The sequence below is a fragment of the Musca autumnalis genome, unplaced genomic scaffold (genome assembly GCF_047663935.1).
Source record: "Musca autumnalis isolate F117 unplaced genomic scaffold, ASM4766393v1 scaffold_3, whole genome shotgun sequence".
Classification (NCBI taxonomy): Eukaryota; Metazoa; Arthropoda; class Insecta; order Diptera; family Muscidae; genus Musca; species Musca autumnalis.
In genome coordinates, this window is record NW_027411866.1 from 4617332 (window position 1) to 4637772 (window position 20441).

The 20441-nt window shown below is 37.5% G+C and overlaps 2 protein-coding genes across 5 annotated transcripts; one reads left to right on the top strand and one right to left on the bottom strand.

Moving 5' to 3' along the window:
* On the top strand, positions 1-9988 carry LOC141396815 (cell division cycle 7-related protein kinase-like). 4 transcript variants are annotated; one of them, XM_073972477.1, is made up of 5 exons: positions 45-115; positions 221-790; positions 2822-3044; positions 7796-8358; positions 8428-9988. In XM_073972477.1, exons 2-5 carry the CDS (start codon positions 499-501, stop codon positions 9483-9485), a joined length of 2136 nt encoding a protein of 711 aa, XP_073828578.1. In that variant the 5' UTR covers positions 45-115; positions 221-498; the 3' UTR covers positions 9486-9988. The 4 variants fall into 4 exon arrangements, with proteins under 4 accessions (XP_073828576.1, XP_073828574.1, XP_073828578.1 ...); XM_073972475.1 differs by having other exon boundaries at positions 1-790; XM_073972474.1 differs by having other exon boundaries at positions 65-115; positions 7796-9988.
* A 2796-nt stretch (positions 9989-12784) lies between these two features.
* Positions 12785-13784, bottom strand: LOC141397122 (zinc finger protein 593 homolog). The gene is made up of 2 exons (XM_073973045.1): positions 13602-13784; positions 12785-13533 (listed from the first exon to the last, which is right to left on the bottom strand). The coding sequence occupies exon 2, from the start codon at positions 13372-13374 to the stop codon at positions 12901-12903; it is 474 nt and encodes a 157-aa protein (XP_073829146.1). The 5' UTR covers positions 13375-13533; positions 13602-13784; the 3' UTR covers positions 12785-12900.
* Positions 13785-20441: the final 6657 nt, after the last annotated feature.

Here is a 20441-nt window from a genome sequence, read left to right on the forward strand (position 1 = left end):
ACTTCAGCGCAAACATCAACACTAGTTTCAGAGGCCGCAGATTTTGTTGTCTGCCATTCATTCCATTCATTCTACAGAAGCGTCGTGCGGTTCCGAAAATAAATTATTTGCTAGTGTAAATAAATATATTAGAGAAAAAATGCGTGAAAATCATTTGCTGTCGAACAGCGACAAGTAGAAGTTTTTGACATATTTGTTACAAGTAAATTTTTACTTTTAGAATTGATGGAAGTGTAAAAAATTAACAATACACCAATAATAATATATGTGAATAACCACGAGTTATATGAATGAAATAAGTGCGAAATTTATCAGTAATCAACTAATGTATGCGGAGAAATACGCGCAAAGTTGGGACGAGCAGAGAGACGTAAACGTTTTGCGATCGTCTTTATTAACAAGAAGCATTGACCACCTATCAGGTCGGAAGTAATCTCCGGAGAAGTGAATCCCAGTGTAAATTTTAACCAAAGAAGTTCGGTGCCCCTAGCGATAAAAATGGAAAGAAAACTACGAAATGTTACTACCTCAATACCACCAAGCCCACAAATCCAACACCATCATGGTACCAGGCAACGAACTACTGCCATCACAGCTTTGCAACAGCAGCAACAACAGTATAAAAGCCCAGTAACTACCACAACGACACCAACAACAACAACACATATTGCCTCAGAACCAGTGCAAAAAAATCTCAACAATGAAACAGCTGCTATGGCAGAGGAACCAGAACAGCAGCAGCTGGCGGTTCAAGCTGCTAAACCCTTAATAAGTCGTAATAAAAACGAAGGTAAGATGTGGTTTTTAACCCTCTGTCCTTTAGACATGAGAAGACGTTGTTTCCTTATATTATCGATTCTTTTATTTAAGGTATCGTTGTTGTTGTTGTTTAAAAAAAAAATATTGTCCTTTATTTGACTTTTTGTGGAATGTCGATCTGATGTTTATTGACGATCTGTTGAAACGCCTTGAACAGTAATTTTTCAATACTGGGGTTATTTAAATGCTTGATATCAGTAGGTCTCTATAAATATAGAATAATAAGAAAGTTACCAATGGTCTTACCTAGGATTTTCCGAATTTATTATTATATTTGCACTGTCATTATGTTTCATGATGTTTGGTACAGGATTTTGGACTTTAGTGGCGTTTATATATCCGAGGATTGAACATATGTGATATTGGGGAATGCGACAAAGGGACAATTAAATAAATAATGTAATGAGGATAGTTCTTGCCAAATTTAATCTATTCTACTAATATAATTGTTGTCACTCCCCACCCACCCATCCGGAACTTATATTGTCTATTGTTTGATGGTGCCCATTAATTTATGTTTAATTATCTACAATTGACTTGCAAGTTTAATTGTCATTTACCTTAAAGTATTGATGAACACGTATGTTCGCATATAGTGAGACTTAATTGAAATAAAAGGACTGTGCATGGCTGCCTTACAGTTAAAGGTTCCTCCTTACTCTCTTTACAACAAATATATTTGCGTACATTTAAATTATCTAAATGAAATATATCTCTGTCCTCAACTGATAAGTCAGTCAAGTTTCATGCACATGGTTTTTATATACCTAAGTTATCAATCCATATGCAGCTTCTCTTACTCTACCTCTGAGAAGCCATCTCTGTAGAAAAATGCATTTTAGCAAATGTTTTCTGTAGAAACGGTGGCTTATCTTTCCTTTATCGAGCCATCTCAGAAAATTATAAAAAAAAAATTACCACAGATAGTGCTTTTTATCCCGATTCCAATGATGTACTGCTTTTTTGCGGAAATGTATACTTCCCGAGATATAGGCCTCCAAAGTTCCACAACGGCACTAGTATAAAATGCCCGCAGAAAATTATTAAAAAATTACCACAAATAGTGATGTTTATACTGAATTCAACGATGTATTATCTTGTTGAAGGGTATGTATACTTCCCGAGATATAGGCCTCGAAAAATATTAAATTTTAAAGAAAAATTTGTTTCCGTTCCCGAGATTTGCACCTGTTCATAGGAGAAAGTCCTAAATCCCGGCCGAAGGCCGGCTATTTAGAGAAAAATATCTAATTTGCCAAAATTTTAGACTAGGGCCATTGTGGAAATTTTGAGGCCCATATCTCGGGAAGTATACATTTATTTATTTATTTATTTATTCAATCCATATACTAATACAAAAGCCTTCAAGGCCAATAAAACATTTCCGCAACAAAAGCAATATAACATTGGAATCGGAATAAAAAGCACTATCTGTGGTAATTTTTTCATAATTTTCTGGAGTGGGTCGGTAAAGGAAAGGAGTTCCGAAACGGCTAATGCAACGACAGCCAAACTTCGTATAAAAAGTAGGGATTCAGTTCAGCCAATTATGTCAAAATTGGAATGCAAGCAATAGTAGGAAATATTTACTCCAGCCAGGAGACATATTGTCTATTGCGATTATTCTGAATAGCAAATGAACAGAAGATTTTATATATGCTTAGTAAGATTATGTGGTGTACGGTTTTCATACCGCTGTAACCATTTAATTCTCTAGGCGAAGTGGGAAAAATTGCTGGTTATAGGCGTTTGGAAATGATACGGGTACTAAAATAGATTTTGGACAATAGAACCTTACCATTCATACTGCGGTCCTAATGATTGATATAATTTTGTGCCTTATGGTATCTATGTACTATTAACGTGTACATATAGGTATTAAAGCTTTATTTAAAACATTGTTCTAGATTTTTTTATTTTATGGCCCTGGGAAAGTTCATTAAATTACTATTTACAATTTAATTCTAATTTTTTTTATATGTTTCCCATTTCTCACTTTCAGAAGCCATAAATGATTTGCGTACACGCATTCCTGAAATTGAAAATATTTTCGATATTCACAGTCGTATTGGTAATGGCACTTTCAGTACCGTTCTGTTGGGTACACTGAAAAAGGAAGCAAATCGACCAGAAAATCAACGACGAAAATTTGCCATAAAACATCATATTCCAACTAGTCATCCAGATCGTATTATGAAGGAGTTGCAGTGTATGGCTAAAATTGGGTAAGTTTTGAGAAAAAAATACAAAAATTAATGTATGAAAAAATTATTTTTTAAACAAATTTTCATATTTTCTTCACACATCTCAAAAGACTCGTGGAAACTTCTCACATATGAAAAAGAGTAGCCCGATTTTGTTTTAAACTCGAAAAATGATACCATAGAATTTTACAAGTTCAAAAATCTGATGTTATCTTGTCGGAGCTTTGAGCCTTTTGTGTGCAACTTTAGCCAACCAAAGCTGCAATAGAGTTATTCAGTGCCGCTTTTTCATACTCTGACACCACTTGCTTGATGTAGATTAAAAAAGTGCCTTCCATACCATCAAAATTCCAACAACAAGCAATTCAATATCTGTTGAGACTTTAACCCATCTAGGCTGATATAGAGTTCTAGCCATGTTCTCTTATCACATCATAAACAAGTTATTTATTATAATAACAACATATCAAGTAGTAGCTTTTACAATGTTTTGGATAACTGATAAAACAAAAACAGTTTTTTGCTTTTAAGATAAGGACTCCTTCCTTCCCCTAATTGTTTTCCATGTATTAAAACAGCACCACCTACTGAAACACTTGTGCAATAATTATACCCACATTGGTGGCGTATGTATATATGTACCTTTAACTATACTTATTCATGTACATATACATAGTATATTTTTTGGATAATGGTCTCATTTACGTTTTACTTTAAGATATCTAAATTTAGAAGACCATCCTCAAATAATTGGCATTCTCTATGCATACACAATATTTATATTTCGTATTTGTTTGCGTGACACAGCTCAAGCAGTCGTTTATTGTGGCGTCATTTCAAATGTGTGCGTGGAATGTACTATAATGTATGTATATGGTGGCAATATAGCTTTGATATCATTTGTTTTATGCTGCCAAGGCGCTCATTCTATCATCTCGCACCAGACATCTGCGCCTTTCCACATTTATTACTGTTTGCCGGCTTCTTTAAATCATTTTGCCGGTAAACATAAACAAATGCAATTTTGTCTGGTCTATGCTTGTTTTTCTTTATACTTTCTACCTACTTGGAGGATAATTTACCTTGAATTTAATAAAGGTAATATTTGTTTTGATTATTGGGTATTTTGTGAACATTTTTGCCAAATGGTTTGTCACCTTTTAGATATTTTAGATTATATGTACATCTTTTATGTCATCACACATCCTTTTGGACACTAATGTCACTCAATATTTCTAAGAAATCGATACGAGAAAGACGTAAGTCTAATACATATTGAACTAGAGCGTGTGTTTCCTTTTTCGTTTATTTTTAGTTGTAAATATTGCCACCATCGCCACCTCCGCCACAACAGGCAATTCATTTTGTTGTAGGGGAATGTACGTCATGCAAAAAATACAACAAAACAAATTCATACGTTTATAACACTGGTGCTGCCTGCTGTTGTCGTTTAAATACCTACGTCATAGCACATTCCGTTTGGGCTTTTGCGTCACAAAACATTTATCGTATTTTAGTTGTTATATGTATGTACTCTCTGAATGACTAGGTGGCTTGGCTGGCTGGCTGGTCGGCTTGATGCTTGGTAGTTTTTAGCTGTAATGTTATGTGTGTTTCAGTGCAATAGCCTAATAGGGAATACCTGACAACACAAGATAATTGCTATTACAGACTCGCGTGAATTTTGTTGACATTGCAATAGAAAAAAAAACGGTTGTTATCATTTTGACGAAATTATACACATATACCTAGGTATTTACGTATTTTATTTTAATGGTGTATGCAAAATGTTTTCTTTTTTAAGAATGAATGTTTTCTTTATAAGATAAGGTGTTGTATAGGTATTTTAAAAGCAAAATGTTACATACATATATGTTGAAATTGTTGAACATGATCAAGTAACTTTATTATAAAAACCTATCTATTTGATGTGTGATAAGAAGATCCTTTTAGATATTTAGTAAGAAGAGCTTGACTGTCTTCAACAACAATATACTTTTGGTAGTCTAAAAGCATTTGTTTTGGGCCTTCTGTGAAAAGATCTTTTTTTGAAGATTCGAGCTTTATGTAAGATTTGGGCCAAGGCATGGTGGCCGTACGGGGCTTTTTACAACTTTCAGGCCATTTACTGGGGAAGTTTAGATTTTTCCCCTAAAAAACTTGTACCTTGATAACAGGTCCCCGTTTTTCAAGAGGAGGTATTAAACTAAACTTTCTGATATTTTGTGTGGGAGATATCCGAAGAAGTGGACCGATATAACAGTCCATATTGGAACATGTTCTATATTTGGTAGAAATTTAAATCAGGTACTCCCTTTCAAGAATAGTCGTACGCACAATTTTATCGGAAAATGTTGAACTTTTGTGGGGTAGGACTCTGCAAGAGTGGCCGATAATGCCCATCTTCGAGCTTGGCTGCAACAGACAGCCATACAAACGGACGGACATGGCTAAATCGACTCCAAATTGTCTGAAATGGATTTCGTCCAAACATATTGCAATTAGGCACATTTTTGTCGTGTTAATGTGTATATACCCACCTTCGATAGCCTAAAGGCTAAGAGTTTTAAAAACAGGAGATTGATAAGTGTTTTGCGACTGGGACTTCTGCCTCATATGGTCTGTGGGGGTTTTAGTTTGAATTATGAGAGTTCATTCAGGTCGATTTAACTTAGAAAACTTTTTGTTATTCCTTTTTGTTATTCAAAAAAATGCAAGTGTATAATTGTAATCAAATAATTAGCACGGTGGTCTTGAATTAAATTTAAATGGAAGGTGCTTACACCTGGGAAGTTTTTGCGGATTTTGAAACTACAATGTTCATAGATGAGAAAATTAAAAAAAATCGCCGGAGCGCTTTTTAAATAAATCGCGATTCAAGTTGACATTTTTAGGGGTTTTTTAGGTTTTCAGGATTTTGCTTAGAAACCGCAAGTCCTATCAAAATGAGACTGAAGAAAATGTTGTATCTATGAAAATTCTCTACAAGATGGACCTTTAGGGTATTTTCGTAGGGCTTACCATTTTTGAGATATTGAAGTTCAAATTGGGACAATGCACTGACTGTATCGCCCCTTATAAAACAATGTCATGAAGGGTGCGTCTTAACTAACTTTTAATGAAAACCGCTAACACAGGGGAAGTTTTTGTGAATTCTGAAACAGCAATGTTCATAGATGAGAAAAATCCAAAAACAAGAATATATCGCTGCAGGGATTTTTAAATAAATCGCGGTCAAAATTCACATTTTTAGGTGTTTTTAGGTTTTCACGATTTTGCTTGGAAACCGCAAGTCCAATCGAAATGGAGCTAAAGAAAATGTTGTGAAAATTCTCTACAGGATTGACGTTCATGATTTGTTCTAAGGCTGTACCATTATTGAGATAAAAAACTGAGCTTCTTACATTTTTAGGTTTTTTTGTTAGGGTTTCGCGATTTTGCTTGAATACGGCAAGTCTTATCGGCATGGGAACTGAGAAAATCATATAGCTGTGAAAATTCTCTACAAAACTGGCTTATGTAATTTTTCCTAGGTTGTACCATTTTTTAGATATATAAGTTTAAGTTGTTTTATAAGGAGACGATACAGAATTGAATTGAATTTGAATTGTCCCAATTTCAACTTCTATATCTCAAAAGTTGTATAACCTACGAATATATCATTAGGTCAATCTTGTAGAGAATTTTGATAGCTACACCATTTTCTTTATTCCCATTTTGATAGGACTTGCAGTTTCCAAGCAAAATCGCAAAAACCTAAACAACCCCTAAAAATGTTAACTTGAATTGCGATTTATTTAAAAAGCGCTCCGACGATTTTTTGTTTGTTTTTGGATTTTTCTCATCTATGAACATTGTAGTTTCAGAATCCGCAAAAACTTCCCAGGTGTAAGCACCTTCCATTTAAATTTGATTCAAGAGCACCGTGTTAGATCTTCATTTTTTAGAATTAAGATAAATTCCATATAAACTATTGTTTTTAGAGTATCCAATAAAATTTGTTGGCTTCTTTGTAATTATTTAAATTGGCCGCAAAGTTATAAAGTTTCAATTACAAAGCAAATAAATAAAAAAATTCTATCATTCCACTGTAGCTCTCTTTCACCCTTTTTCATTAAGAATGCAGTTAATTGTTTTAATAAACAATTGTTAAACCTGTCTGCCCCTCGAAAACATTCGTAATAATTTAGCAATATTCTAATGCCATTTATCTTAAATAATAATTTATATATAGGGTTAGTTAGCAACGGAGACAGGCCGAACGACATTTTTGTTATCAAAACAAAGCTCCACGCATTGTAAAAGGTCAATGTCTTTAAAATTAGGCGACACAAAGAAGCGAAGTAGTAAAGAGGTTATGGGGTGCAGTTTTTTCCTCAAAATTCTTTATAAATATATTAAAAAAATAAAACACACTCAACCTACATATGTTTCACATTCATATATTTCTGTGAACGTTTCTGGATGACGCATATTCTCATCTCGACGTGATACAAAATCCGACATGACCATTAAATTGTGAGAAGCTACACAAATCCAAAATTCACAACATATCATGACAAAGAAAACGATTAAAAAAGTTGCTTTTGCTTTGTATGGATGGGGTTGGGGCGAAAAACACCAACAACAACCAAACATGCAAAAAATTATTTACGCAAAGTCAATTAAGACATTTTAGTTTAGTAAACATTTTATTAAATTTTTCCTAGGCAATTAAAAACAAAAAAATCTAATTTGAATTTGTATTTTCTTTTCGATTTTTCTTTTTGCAGTGGCACCGACAATGTCTGTGGCATTAATTGTTGTATACGCTATAATGAATCGGTGGCATTCATAATGCCCTACCTGCCGCATGATCGTTTTCACGACTTCTTTAGCCGCATGGATGTGGCTGAGGTCCAGTACTACATGAAGAATCTACTGATTGCGTTACGCCATGTTCACCGTTTTAATGTCATACATCGTGATGTGAAGCCCAGTAATTTCCTGTATAATCGCCGAAAACGACAATTTCTTTTGGTGGATTTCGGTTTGGCTCAACAGGTGGCTCCGTCGCAACAACAAATTAATATGCCCTCATCTCCCGTGCTGCTGGGTAAAACCACAAATTCAGCTATGCCTGCCCCTGCGGCTGGTATTCAATCAGAGGCTAAGAGAATGCGTGAAAATGATGATAGTCATGTAAAGAAGGCATCAGATGGCAGTACTGCTGTGGCTGTGACTGGAGCCGGTGAAGTTGTTAGCGGTAATGCCAAACGTTTAAGGTGCACCGGGCCTGAATACCAGCAATTGGAATCAGGCAACAACAAAGCTGCGGCGGCACTTTTGAATTCTGGTACATTTACAAAATCACCCTTTAAAATGCCCTTAAAACAAATTAATGTGATTCCTAACACTCTCGTAGGGTCAACAACAACAAAATCAGCTTTATCCCATGCTGCAGCTGCTGTAGGCGTTGGCGGCGGCGGCAATGATTTAGTTATGGCGTCGAATATAAATACGCGTAAATCAAGTGGTGGGGGAGTAGGGGGTAATGTTATGATGAGTAACCGTTTGCAACAAAAATTGAGGGCTCAAGGTGGCGCCGAAGCTGCCAGCAGTAACCATCGTTCGTCATCTGTGGGGGGTGCTGCTGGTAATAAAACTACTGTAACTCAAGGTTCTAATGGAACCGGTAGCAATGCAGCCGCCTCTGATACAAAATACAACACAAATCGTAATTTATCAAGCGCCAGTGGTCCAAAATGTTTCTGCTATGGCAATCCTCAGGTGTGTAACATATGTTTGGTTAAAAAGGAGATACATGCATCGCGTGCTGGCACGCCCGGCTATAGACCCCCTGAAGTTTTACTCAAATATCCCGATCAAACCACGGCCGTAGATGTGTGGGCCTCAGGTGTTATATTCCTATCGATACTTTCCTCGGTTTATCCCTTTTTCAAGGCACCCAATGATTATGTGGCCTTGGCAGAAATGGTAACTATTTTCGGGGATAAGGCCATACGTAAAACCGCCTTCATATTAGATCGTTTGGTTACCTTATCACAGAAGACAAAACCCCTGGATTTACGAAAGCTCTGTGTACGTTTTCGTAATCGTGTTAAATACAGTTCCCCTGAGCTACTAAAGAAATATCAAAATCCTGATGGTACCTGTGAGGTTTGCAAGAACTGTGATCAATTCTACTTCAACTGCTTGTGTATGGAAACCAGTTATGTCACTGAACCCATTGATGGTGATGATATCTATCCTGATAGTGCATATGATTTGCTATATAAACTGCTGGAAGTGAATCCACATAAACGTATTACAGCAGATGAGGCCCTTAAGCATCCATTCTTTGATGAATGTCATAACAATAACAACAATAATCACCTAAAATCTAACACCGCACCCTCCATAAGTTTTCCATCTGCTGCTGCTGCTGCTGTTGGGGACAGTCTAAATCAATCTCATGACTAAATCCCCCTCCCACCATCACAAACCGAATGAATGGCATGTGTTTCCTTAAATTTATTGTATATAAATTATTTGTTTTTGTAATTTGATGATTTTCCTTCATTTTGATTTTTGCATTATGCCAAAGTTATTTGTATTATAAACAATAATGTTGTTGTTATTAGTTATTTAAAATTACGCTTAAACAAAATATGCTACTACATAAAAAATATGTTTCCTTATTTTTTTCATTTGAGAATTCATTACCATTTAACCACCCGTGCGACCTCATTCATCCACCCGCATACTCATTTTCTGCATGTACATAAATCATGAAGTAACTTTTTACAAATCTAATGGATAAATAATTAACAAAAACAACCAAGATATATGCTAATTTTTTGTACATATACAAACATACCACATACATATATAAATATATTTTTAGAGATTTTATATACATTTATTGAGATAGAAAGAGAAGAAAGAAAGAACACAAATATAAGAGTTTATATTTATAAACAAAATGTTAGTTAATTCTTTTATTTATTTTTTCAACAACAATAACAAAAGCTAGAAGTTGTGACACTTCACAAACAAGATATGAATGATAATGATCATGTCAAAGTTTTGTTGTTACTGCAAAGTTTGGTTATGTCCGGTAATTTTTAGTTAAAAAAAATAAACGAGTAAAAATTGATAAGCCGGATTGTGGCGTAAAGTAACTGACCAATATATGTTTTGTGACAATGGTCGTTTCACAACAGTAGGATGTAGATTAAAAAAGAGTCAGGTTTAACTCGTTCGGGGATTCTATTGGAATAGCTTCAACTTTATTATGTTCCAGGAAAAAAAACTGAAGTAAACTTAAGTTTTGTATACCCAGGACCTTCAGGCTTCTGTACATAGAATAACATTTAAAGATCTTCTGTACAGGGAAGACCTAAACAAGGTCTTCAGTCATAGAACCGCTTTAGAAGAACTTCTGTCTATAGAACGCATTTAGAAGGTATTATTTTCAAAAATACCTTTTAAAAGTCTTCTTCTATAGAAGACTATGAAAGTCTTCTGTCAATGAAAGGAACCTTCAGGCTTCTGTACATAGAATAATATTTAAAGATCTTCTGCCATAGAACCCCTTTAGAAGAACTTCTGTCTATAGAATGCATTTAGAAGGTATTATTTTCAAAAATACCTTTTAAAAGTCTTCTTCTTTAGAAGACTATAAAAGTCTTCTGTCAATGAAAGGGCTTTTCTATAGAAGACATTTAGAAACTCTTCAGAGAAGACACTTGGAAGGCGTTTTAGATCATTTCTGTCTCCAGCAGATCATCTCTCATTGATTTTGTCTTCTGAAAACGCAACTATAGTTGAGTTGCTATCCATAATCGATCCCTTAGGACGTCTTCCGTGCATTTTTATATGCTATGAGGGTATAATTAAATTTGTCATTCCTTTTGTAACACATCGAAATATTTATCGGAGACCCTATAAAGTATATATATTCTTGATCAGAGCAAAACTCTAGGACGGTATAACCATGACCGTCCGTCTGTTGAAATCAAGATACAGCCCGCAATTTTTAAGATAGAGCTGTGTAATTTGTTTTTATTACCCCTAGGTTGCAAATGTGCTCGGTCTACGATTTGATATAGCCCCCCATAGAACTGTACCACCCTATTTTCGGCGTTTTGAAGGTTTTAGCCTCATTATCACACCTGAAGTTTGGTACTTAGTCTTCGTCGGGGGTATAAAACATTCCCCCAGTAATTTGTCGGAATAGGTCCACGCCTTCATATAGCCTCAATAGGACCCCGATTTACGGTTTTTTGAAGGTTGTGGCCACAATAATCCACCGAAATAGCTGAAATTTGGTATTTGGTCTTCATTTTGGGGTGTTAAACGTTCCATATGAAATCGGTCGGTGTAGATACACGCCTTGATATAGCCCCCATAGAACGTACCTCCCGATTTTCAGTGTTTTGAAGGTTGTGGCCTCAATATTCCTCAGAAATGGCTGAAAGTTGGTATTTAGTCTTTGTTGGGGGTATAAAACTTTCCCCCAGTAATTTGTCGGAATAGGTCCACGCCTTCATATAGCCTCCATAGAACGGTACCTCCCGATTTTCGGTATTTTGAAGGTTGTGGCCATAATAATCCACTGAAATAGATGAAATTTGGTATTTGGTCTTCATTTTGGGATATTAAACCTTCCATATGAAATTTGTCGGTGTAGATACACGCCTTCATATAGCCTCAATATTCCTCAGAAATGGCTGAAATTTGGTATTTAGTCTTTGTTGGGGGTATAAAACTTCCCCCTAGTGGCTTCAATATTCCACCGAAATGGCTGAGATTTGATATTTGTTCCTCATTTGTGATATTAAACGTTCCATATAAAATTTGTCGGTATAGTTCAACGCCTTCATATGGCTCCCATAGAACGGTACCTCCCGATTTTCGTAATTTTAAAGTTGTGACGTCAATATCCCACCGAAAGACTGAAATTTATTATTTAGTTTTCCATGCGGTTATCAAATACTCCAGAAGAGAATTATCAGTATAGGTCCGCGGGTTCCTATATCCCCCATAGAAGCGTACCTCTTGATTTTCGGTATTTTGAAGGTTTTACCCACATTATCTTACCGAAATATCGGAAATTTGATGTTTAGTCTTCTTTGAGCCTAAAAACTTTCCTCCAGAAATTTATTTTGTAGGTAGTTGGCGTTTTTTATTGTTGGACTGCAGAATTTTACATATTTGTGTTTATTTCAGCTTTAGTCCATATTTTGTTGTATTCAAGTATTTGAATAACAACAAAATGTTTTACAGTGGATATGAAATTGATTAGTTGCGGGCGGAGCGTAGGGAATACTATAGTTTCAGTTGTCACCAAACAACTTCATCAGTTCCCTTTTCCGCCGACTCTGTATCGATAAACAGGTCAATAAGCCCATCCAGCAAATTAAACAAAATGAGAAATTGCCCCAAAGAACGGCACATTAACAACTTGCTGAAATTTGGTATTTAGTCTTCATCATAACGAAAGGAAACTAATAGTTCCATTTTTCTTCAATACAACTCCTAGTGTAGGGTATAACAAGTTCGTCCTTACTTGTTTTCCCAATTTTCAGTCCCAGAAGTTCTTCTGTCCATAGAATAAGTAGAAGAATGTATTCTATACAGGGAAGCCCTATGAATACAAAGTATTCTGACCCTAGGTATTTAGCTTAGATAAACAATAAAGAGGTCTTCTTTCTATAAAATACCCTTAGAATGTCTCTTGTCTATTGAAAACGCATATATAGCAGTATACATATATCTATTATTTCATAAAAGTCTAATTTTATTTTCTCAAAAATCTTCAAATACATCTTAAAACTAGAGAAATTAACAAAAAAAAAAGTTAATTATGTATTTCCTATCCCCTTGGCATTTTCTATGTTTCCATTTTTTGTGTTTTTGCCTTTTTCGATGTACTCGCACCCCCTTCCGTAGTCTCTACGGTTTCTACCTTAATGCGTTTTCCAAGCTTAACTTCTTCTTTGGTCGGTTGTGTTTCCATTTTACGTTTTTTGGGCTTTTGATAACAACCATGACCGGCAGCACGTTCGGACTCTTCAATTGAATATGGTTCAACTTCCAAAGCTTTGAGACGACGCTTATGAACCTTGGAACGGAAATGTGTTTGCATTGCATTATCATCGATAAAATATTTGGCACAATGGACACAATAGAATTGTGCAAAGCCAGGCTTTTCCAAGTCAACAGGTTGATTGATTAGCTCTGCAGATTGGGTCTGAAGGTCTTGGTCGATTTGGTCCAGATCTCTTGTACGATTGCGTACACGCCAACGTCTCTGCAGGTGAGTATCACCGGAGTGCATCTTCTTTCTTTTCTGTACCATACCCATGTTGAAGGCTTGTTTTGTTGAGAACTTCGAAAAATGAAAGATTTGTGGGTTCTGTTTGATGTGTTGCTCTTGGATGCTTTGATAAACAATTGACACGTGTTTTTGTTGTACTACCCTTTTTAATTACCTTTGTTTGGGGCGTTTTCATTAACGAAGGATCTATAAGTAAACATAATGGTTAATTAATAAATTTTCCTTCGTTTTCATTAAATTTACGCTTTAAATACCTTAATTAAATGAATTTTTCGTTCTACCAAGCACGTTGCACGTTTAATCACACATAAAAATTAAAAACGTTCCTAGTTTCTCATAATAAGAATGAAGAGAACAATACAGAATAGCCGATAAAAATGAACACAAAATTAAATTACTGACGTTTGTCTTGTTTACGAATATGTTTCTAAAGCATAATTGACGAGTTTACGAATGAGACATGAAAGAGCAATGGACTAGGTATCATTTTTCAATGATTACCAGAAATTCGGGCTACCATTTCCTTGTGGATACTAGAAGCGCCTCCTAGCGATGTATAGTAGTTAATTGAATTGTCATCCTTAACATATGCTATGATTTTTATTTAAATTTTACACTAAAATTATAAGAAATTTATTAAATTAATTTATAATTCTATAGAATAGAGACCACCGTATGGGGACTTCTATACAATAGAAGACCACCGTAGGGCTTCTATTATAGAATAGAAGACAACCGTAGTCGAGCTTCTATAGAATACAAGACCACCGTAGAGGGGATTCTATAGAATAGAATACCACCGTAGGGGGCTTCTACAGAATAGAAGACAACTGTAGGGGGGCTTCTATAGAATAGAAGATCATGGTAGGGGGCTTCTATATATTTTCTATTCTATAGAATAGACGACCACCGTACGGGGGCTTTTATAGAATAGAAGACCGCCGTAGGGGGCTTCTATAGAATAGAATACCACCGTAGGTGGCTTCTATAGAATAGAAGACCACCGTAGGGGGCTTCTATATGGCTTCTATAGAATAGAAGACCACCGTAGGGGGCTTCTATATGGCTTCTATAGAATAGAAGACCACCGTAGGGGGCTTCTATATGGCTTCTATAGAATAGACCACCGTAGGTGGCTTCTATAGAATAGAAGACCACCGTAGGGGGATTCTATATGGCTTCTATAGAATAGAAGACCACCGTAGGGGGCTTCTATATGGCTTCTATAGAATAGAAGACCACCGTAGGGGGCTTCTATATGGCTTCTATAGAATAGAAGACCACCGTAGGTGGCTTCTATAGAATAGAAGACCACCGTAGGTGGCTTCTATAGAATAGAAGACCACCGTAGGTGGCTTCTAAAGAATAGAAGACCACCGTAGGTGGCTTCTTGGGAATAGAACCGTAGGTGGGCTTTTATAGAATAGAAGACCACCGTAGGGGGGCTTTTATAGAATAGAAGACCACCGTAGGGGGGCTTCTAAAGAATAGTAGACCACCGTAGGTGGCTTCTTGGGAATAGAACCGTAGGTGGGCTTTTATAGAATAGAAGACCACCGTAGGGGGGCTTTTATAGAATAGAAGACCACCGTAGGTGGCTTCTATATAATAGAGGACCACCGTAGGTGGCTTCTATATAATAGAGGACCACCGTAGGTGGCTTCTATATAGTAGAAGACCACCGTAGGTGGCTTCTATATAGTAGAAGACCACCGTAGGTGGCTTCTATATAGTAGAAGACCACCGTAGGTGGCTTCTTGGGAATAGAAGACCACCGTAGGTGGCTTCTTGGGAATAGAAAACCACCGTAGGGGGGCTTTTATAGAATAGAAGACCGCCGTAGGTGGCTTCTATATAGTAGAAGACCATAGGTGGCTTCTATATAGTAGAAGACCACCGTAGGTGGCCTCTATATAGTAGAAGACCACCGTAGGTGGCCTCTATATAGTAGAAGACCACCGTAGGTGGCCTCTATATAGTAGAAGACCACCGTAGGTGGCTTCTATAGAATAGAAGACCACCGTAGGTGGCTTCTATAGAATAGAAGACCACCGTAGGTGGCTTCCATAGAATAGAAGACCACCGTAGGTGGCTTCTATAGAATAGAAGACCACCGTAGGTGGCTTCCATAGAATAGAAGACCACCGTAGGTGGCTTCTATAGAATAGAAGACCACCGTAGGTGGCTTCCATAGAATAGAAGACCACCGTAGGTGGCTTCTATAGAATAGAAGACCACCGTAGGTGGCTTCCATAGAATAGAAGACCACCGTAGGTGGCTTCTATAGAATAGAAGACCACCGTAGGTGGCTTCTATAGAATAGAAGACCACCGTAGGTGGCTTCCATAGAATAGAAGACCACCGTAGGTGGCTTCTATAGATTAGAAGACCACCGTAGGTGGCTTCCATAGAATAGAAGACCACCGTAGGTGGCTTCTATAGAATAGAAGACCACCGTAGGTGGCTTCCATAGAATAGAAGACCACCGTAGGTGGCTTCTATAGAATAGAAGACCACCGTAGGTGGCTTCCATAGAATAGAAGACCACCGTAGGTGGCTTCTATAGAATAGAAGACCACCGTAGGTGGCTTCCATAGAATAGAAGACCACCGTAGGTGGCTTCTATAGAATAGAAGACCACCGTAGGTGGCTTCCATAGAATAGAAGACCACCGTAGGTGGCTTCTATAGAATAGAAGACCACCGTAGGTGGCTTCTATAGAATAGAAGACCACCGTAGGTGGCTTCTATAGAATAGAAGACCACCGTAGGTGGCTTCTATAGAATAGAAGACCACCGTAGGTGGCTTCTATAGAATAGAAGACCACCGTAGGTGGCTTCTATAGAATAGAAGACCACCGTAGGTGGCTTCTATAGAATAGAAGACCACCGTAGGTGGCTTCTATAGAATAGAAGACCACCGTAGGTGGCTTCTATAGAATAGAAGACCACCGTAGGTGGCTTCTATAGAATAGAAGACCACCGTAGGTGGCTTCTATAGAATAGAAGACCACCGTAGGTGGCTTCTATAGAATAGAAGACCACCGTAGGTGGCTTCTATAGAATAGGAGACCACTATAGGGTATACGACCACGTTGAGGTGCTTCCTTAGAATAGAAGACCCTGAAAGTGTAGTTTATGAAACAGGGCCTTCGACTTCACCATAGCAGTTTCTTTTCTTTTCGGCTTAAAGAGTAAAATGACCGTTAAGCTAATGGTTCGAACAGTTTATTGCCTCCTAACGCTTTTTGAAATCTTCCAAACCACGAAAAGATTGTCAAATAATAGCAAGGATTATCATCAAATCCTTGACAGTTTCAAGTGAGACACCATATAACAACATATGTCACCAAAGTTATGCCATTAATGCGATAGCTCTTAATTTCCCGACTCTTATCTCGGCTTAATTTCTGTTTACTTTTTCTTTTGGCCTAACCACAAACATTCAGTGCCCTTAAGTATTTGATATTGTGGCTAGCAGCAGTGAGTGGTAAATCGGAACTAGTGTTTCAGATGTTTTGTATTCCAAAGTTGTGTGTCGGATTATTGACTTTTTAGATTGCTGCTGCAAATCAAATCAACATCAAAAATGTTAAACATGGAGAGTGAGCCGGGCTGTTGTCTTGCTTTGCTTTCGTGTATGGAAAACTGAGAATATTAACCTCCTCCCACCCTGTGATTCTCGTTCTAATGACTGGTGGTATTATTTTCTCGTAGATGATGTTTGACAACGTGTTTAAGAATGTTGTTGGCCTCTATTTGAGGGGGTGGATGGATGGATGAATGGTGGATGTTTTTTTGCTGTTCTGTTCATGTCCAAGAATTGAGATTTGTAATCATTATCCCATGGATGTAGTTGTAGCGTAGCGTAGTGTACACAAGTGATTTTCTTTTCCTTTCCGTGTGCGTTGCCTAAAAATCAATGTTGATTCTGGGCGAAAGTTTCTGTGACCAGGCTTTTAATGTTTCCAAATTGAATCAGGAGTTTGCAAGCAAATAAACATGTGGTCGCCTTAACTTGTGGTAGAATAAATACAATTTAGTGTCTTAATACACCGCCGATTCTCAATTCATTAAGAAGGTGAGGGGTTGAATGTGACGTGTAGGCTTTTGTCGAATTAGCATTACGACCGCAACACGTTCAAGTATTTTTAATTTGGAATTTATTTCAATTGTTTCAAAAGCTTAAACAGTGGTGCTTGAAATGGGATCGACTTAAGGGGTAGCTACATGTGTGTTAGTTTTTCTGAGGATCCATCATTTCAACTACGTTTTCTATAGAAAAGCGAAAAAGCGTGTTTTCCAAAATATTCAATTTTGCAGCAGGTATGAATAGGTTGCCATTTCCTTCACATTTCTCATCTAAAACTGGGAATTGCTTGAAGCATAAATAAAGACTTAAGATAAATTCCATTGGAAAAATTATTTCCGTTGAAATCTGAGCCCTTTTGCAATGAAAGTTCTATAGAAAAATCTCTCTTTTTCTCAAATAACATTTATTTATCAAAAAGTTTTGGGTAAAAATAATGTCTTCTTTCTCAAGAAAATTCGACTTTTTTAAATCCTTTGAAGGAAAAATACTCCAGATTGTGGTTTTATATTTCAAGAAGAAGTTGTTAAACCCAAGCAGTCTTAACATATTTGCATTCACCCACCCATTGTAGGGTAATTAGACAATAACAATAAAAATTTGTTACCAACATGTTGTGGGTGTTGCTGGAACACCGCCTGCCTGCCTGCTTGGTTGACTTACTGATTTTGTCAACCATCCAACCCTCCCTCTCTCGTTTTGGGATGCTGCATTAAAACATAAAGAGTGCCAATGTAAGCGGGTAGCAGTGTCGCGTGTGAATATTTAAATTTTATTAAAGTGATTTATGCCTCAGGGGGAGGTTTTCTAACCCGATGACGATGTGATGACATGCATGCAGTATCAGCAGCAGCTCTGGCATAAAAAACAATTGCTGGTGCACATAAATTTGTTCTTTTTTTTATTATTGCGCGTTTTGTTGTCTATTTGTTGCCATTTGTTGTTCCGTATGGTCCGAACTATGGAACTCACTAACTGACTGACTGTTTATCTGTCTGAGAGTGGCTGGTTTGGGTGTTTGTTTGGTTGGTGTTGAAAAGCTTAGTGGCTGCTTATGATAACCGCCACGCGACTTGACTTCAATGATGTTGTAAACTGACAGTGACGGTGTCTAACGCCGCCCAACGATTATTGCCATAACTTTTATTGCCTGACAGCTGGAATAAAAAGTCAAACATTGTACGACGCAAAGCCACAAAATGTTTGACAACTTTTTAAAAAATATTAATTTGTTTTTTGTAAATAAAACATAATTTATGATTAATTTTGTTCAAAGTGCATCAGAAATGGGTGGAGGGAAATTTTCATTGGTTTGGAAATTTCGATATGGGAAATATATTGCATTTCCACATAACCAAATGGATATATCTACGTGAAGATATTCTATAGAATACGCGTACGATGTTTTTTATAGAGGAACCCCATACGGTGGTCTTCTACTCTAGAGAAGTCGACCACCGTAGGGGACTATTCTCTTATATAGAAGCCCCCTACGGTAGTCTTCTATTCTATAGAAGTCCCCTACGGTGGTCTTCTGGTATTCTATTCTATAGAAGTCCCCTACGGTGGTCTTCTATTCTAAAGCAGTCCCCTACGGTGGTCTTCTATTCTAAAGCAGCCCCCCACTGTGGTCTTCTTCTATCTACCGAAGCCCCCTGCGGTAGTCTTCTATTCTATAGAAACCCCCTACGGCGGTCTTCTATCCAAAGAAGCCCCCTACGGTGGTCTTCTATTCTATAGAAGCCCCCTACGGTGGTCTTCTATTCTATAGAAGCCCCCTACGATGGTCTTCTATTCTATAGAAGCCCCCTACGGTAGTCTCCTATTCTATAGAAACCCCCTACAGTGGTTTTCTCTTCTATAGAAGTCTCCTACTGTGGTCTTCCCTTCTATAGAAGCCCCTTACGGTGGTCTTCTATTTTATAGTAGCCACCTACCTGTGGTCTTCAATTCTATAGAAGCCCCTTACGGTGGTATTCTATTCTATAGAAACCCCCTACGGTGGTTTTCTATGCTATAGAAGCCCCCTACGGTGGTCTTCTAATCTATAGAAGCCCCCTACGGTGGTCTTCTAATCTATAGAAGCCCCCTACGGTTGTCTTCTATTCTATAGAAGCCCCCTACGGTTGTCTTCTATTCTATAGAAGCCCCCTACGGTGGTCTTCTTTATATAGAAGCCCCTTACGGTGGTCTTCTTTTCTATAGAAGCCCCCTACGATGGTCTTCTATTTTATAGAAGCCTACGGTGGTCTTCAATTGTGTAGGAGCATCTACGGTGGTCTTCTATTCTATAGAAGTCCTCTACGGGGGTCTTCTATTCTATAGAAGCCCCCTACGATGGTCTTCTATTCTATAGAAGTCCTCTACGGGGGTCTTCTATTCTATAGAAGCCCCCTACGATGGTCTTCTATTCTATAGCAGCCCCCTACGATGCTCTTCTATTCTATAGAAGCCCCCTACGGTGGTCTGCTATTCTATAGCAGCCCGCTACAGTTGTCTTCTATTCTATAGAAACCCCCTACGGTGGTCTTCTATTCTATAGAAGCCCCCTACGGTGGTCTTCTAATCTATAGAAGCCCCCTACGGTGGTCTTCTAATCTATAGAAGCCCCCTACGGTTGTCTTCTATTCTATAGAAGCCCCCTACGGTTGTCTTCTATTCTATAGAAGCCTCCTACGGTGGTCTCCTATTTTATAGAAGCCACCTACTGTGGTCTTCTATTCTATAGAAGCCCCCTACGGTGGTCTTCTATTCTATAGAAGCCTCCTACGGTGGTCTCCTATTTTATAGAAGCCACCTACTGTGGTCTTCTATTCTATAGAAGCCCCCTACTGTGGTCTTCTATTCGATAGAATCCCCCTACGGTGGTCTTCTATTCTATAGAAGCCCCCTACGGCGGTCTTCTATTCTATAGAAGCCTCCTACGGTGGTCTCTATTTTATAGAAGCCACCTACTGTTGCCGATGTAATAACGGCTTGGAGTTGGCTGCCGTGAGCATGGATGC

Coding starts and splice junctions, on each gene's coding strand:
- LOC141396815 (XM_073972473.1), top strand. CDS start 499: ATGGAAAGAAAACTACGAAATGTTACTACCTCAATACCACCAAGCCCA. Junction 791..2,821: donor AAGTCGTAATAAAAACGAAG/GTAAGATGTGGT, acceptor TCTCACTTTCAG/AAGCCATAAATGATTTGCGT. Junction 3,045..7,795: donor CAGTGTATGGCTAAAATTGG/GTAAGTTTTGAG, acceptor TTCTTTTTGCAG/TGGCACCGACAATGTCTGTG.
- LOC141397122 (XM_073973045.1), bottom strand. CDS start 13,374: ATGGGTATGGTACAGAAAAGAAAGAAGATGCACTCCGGTGATACTCAC.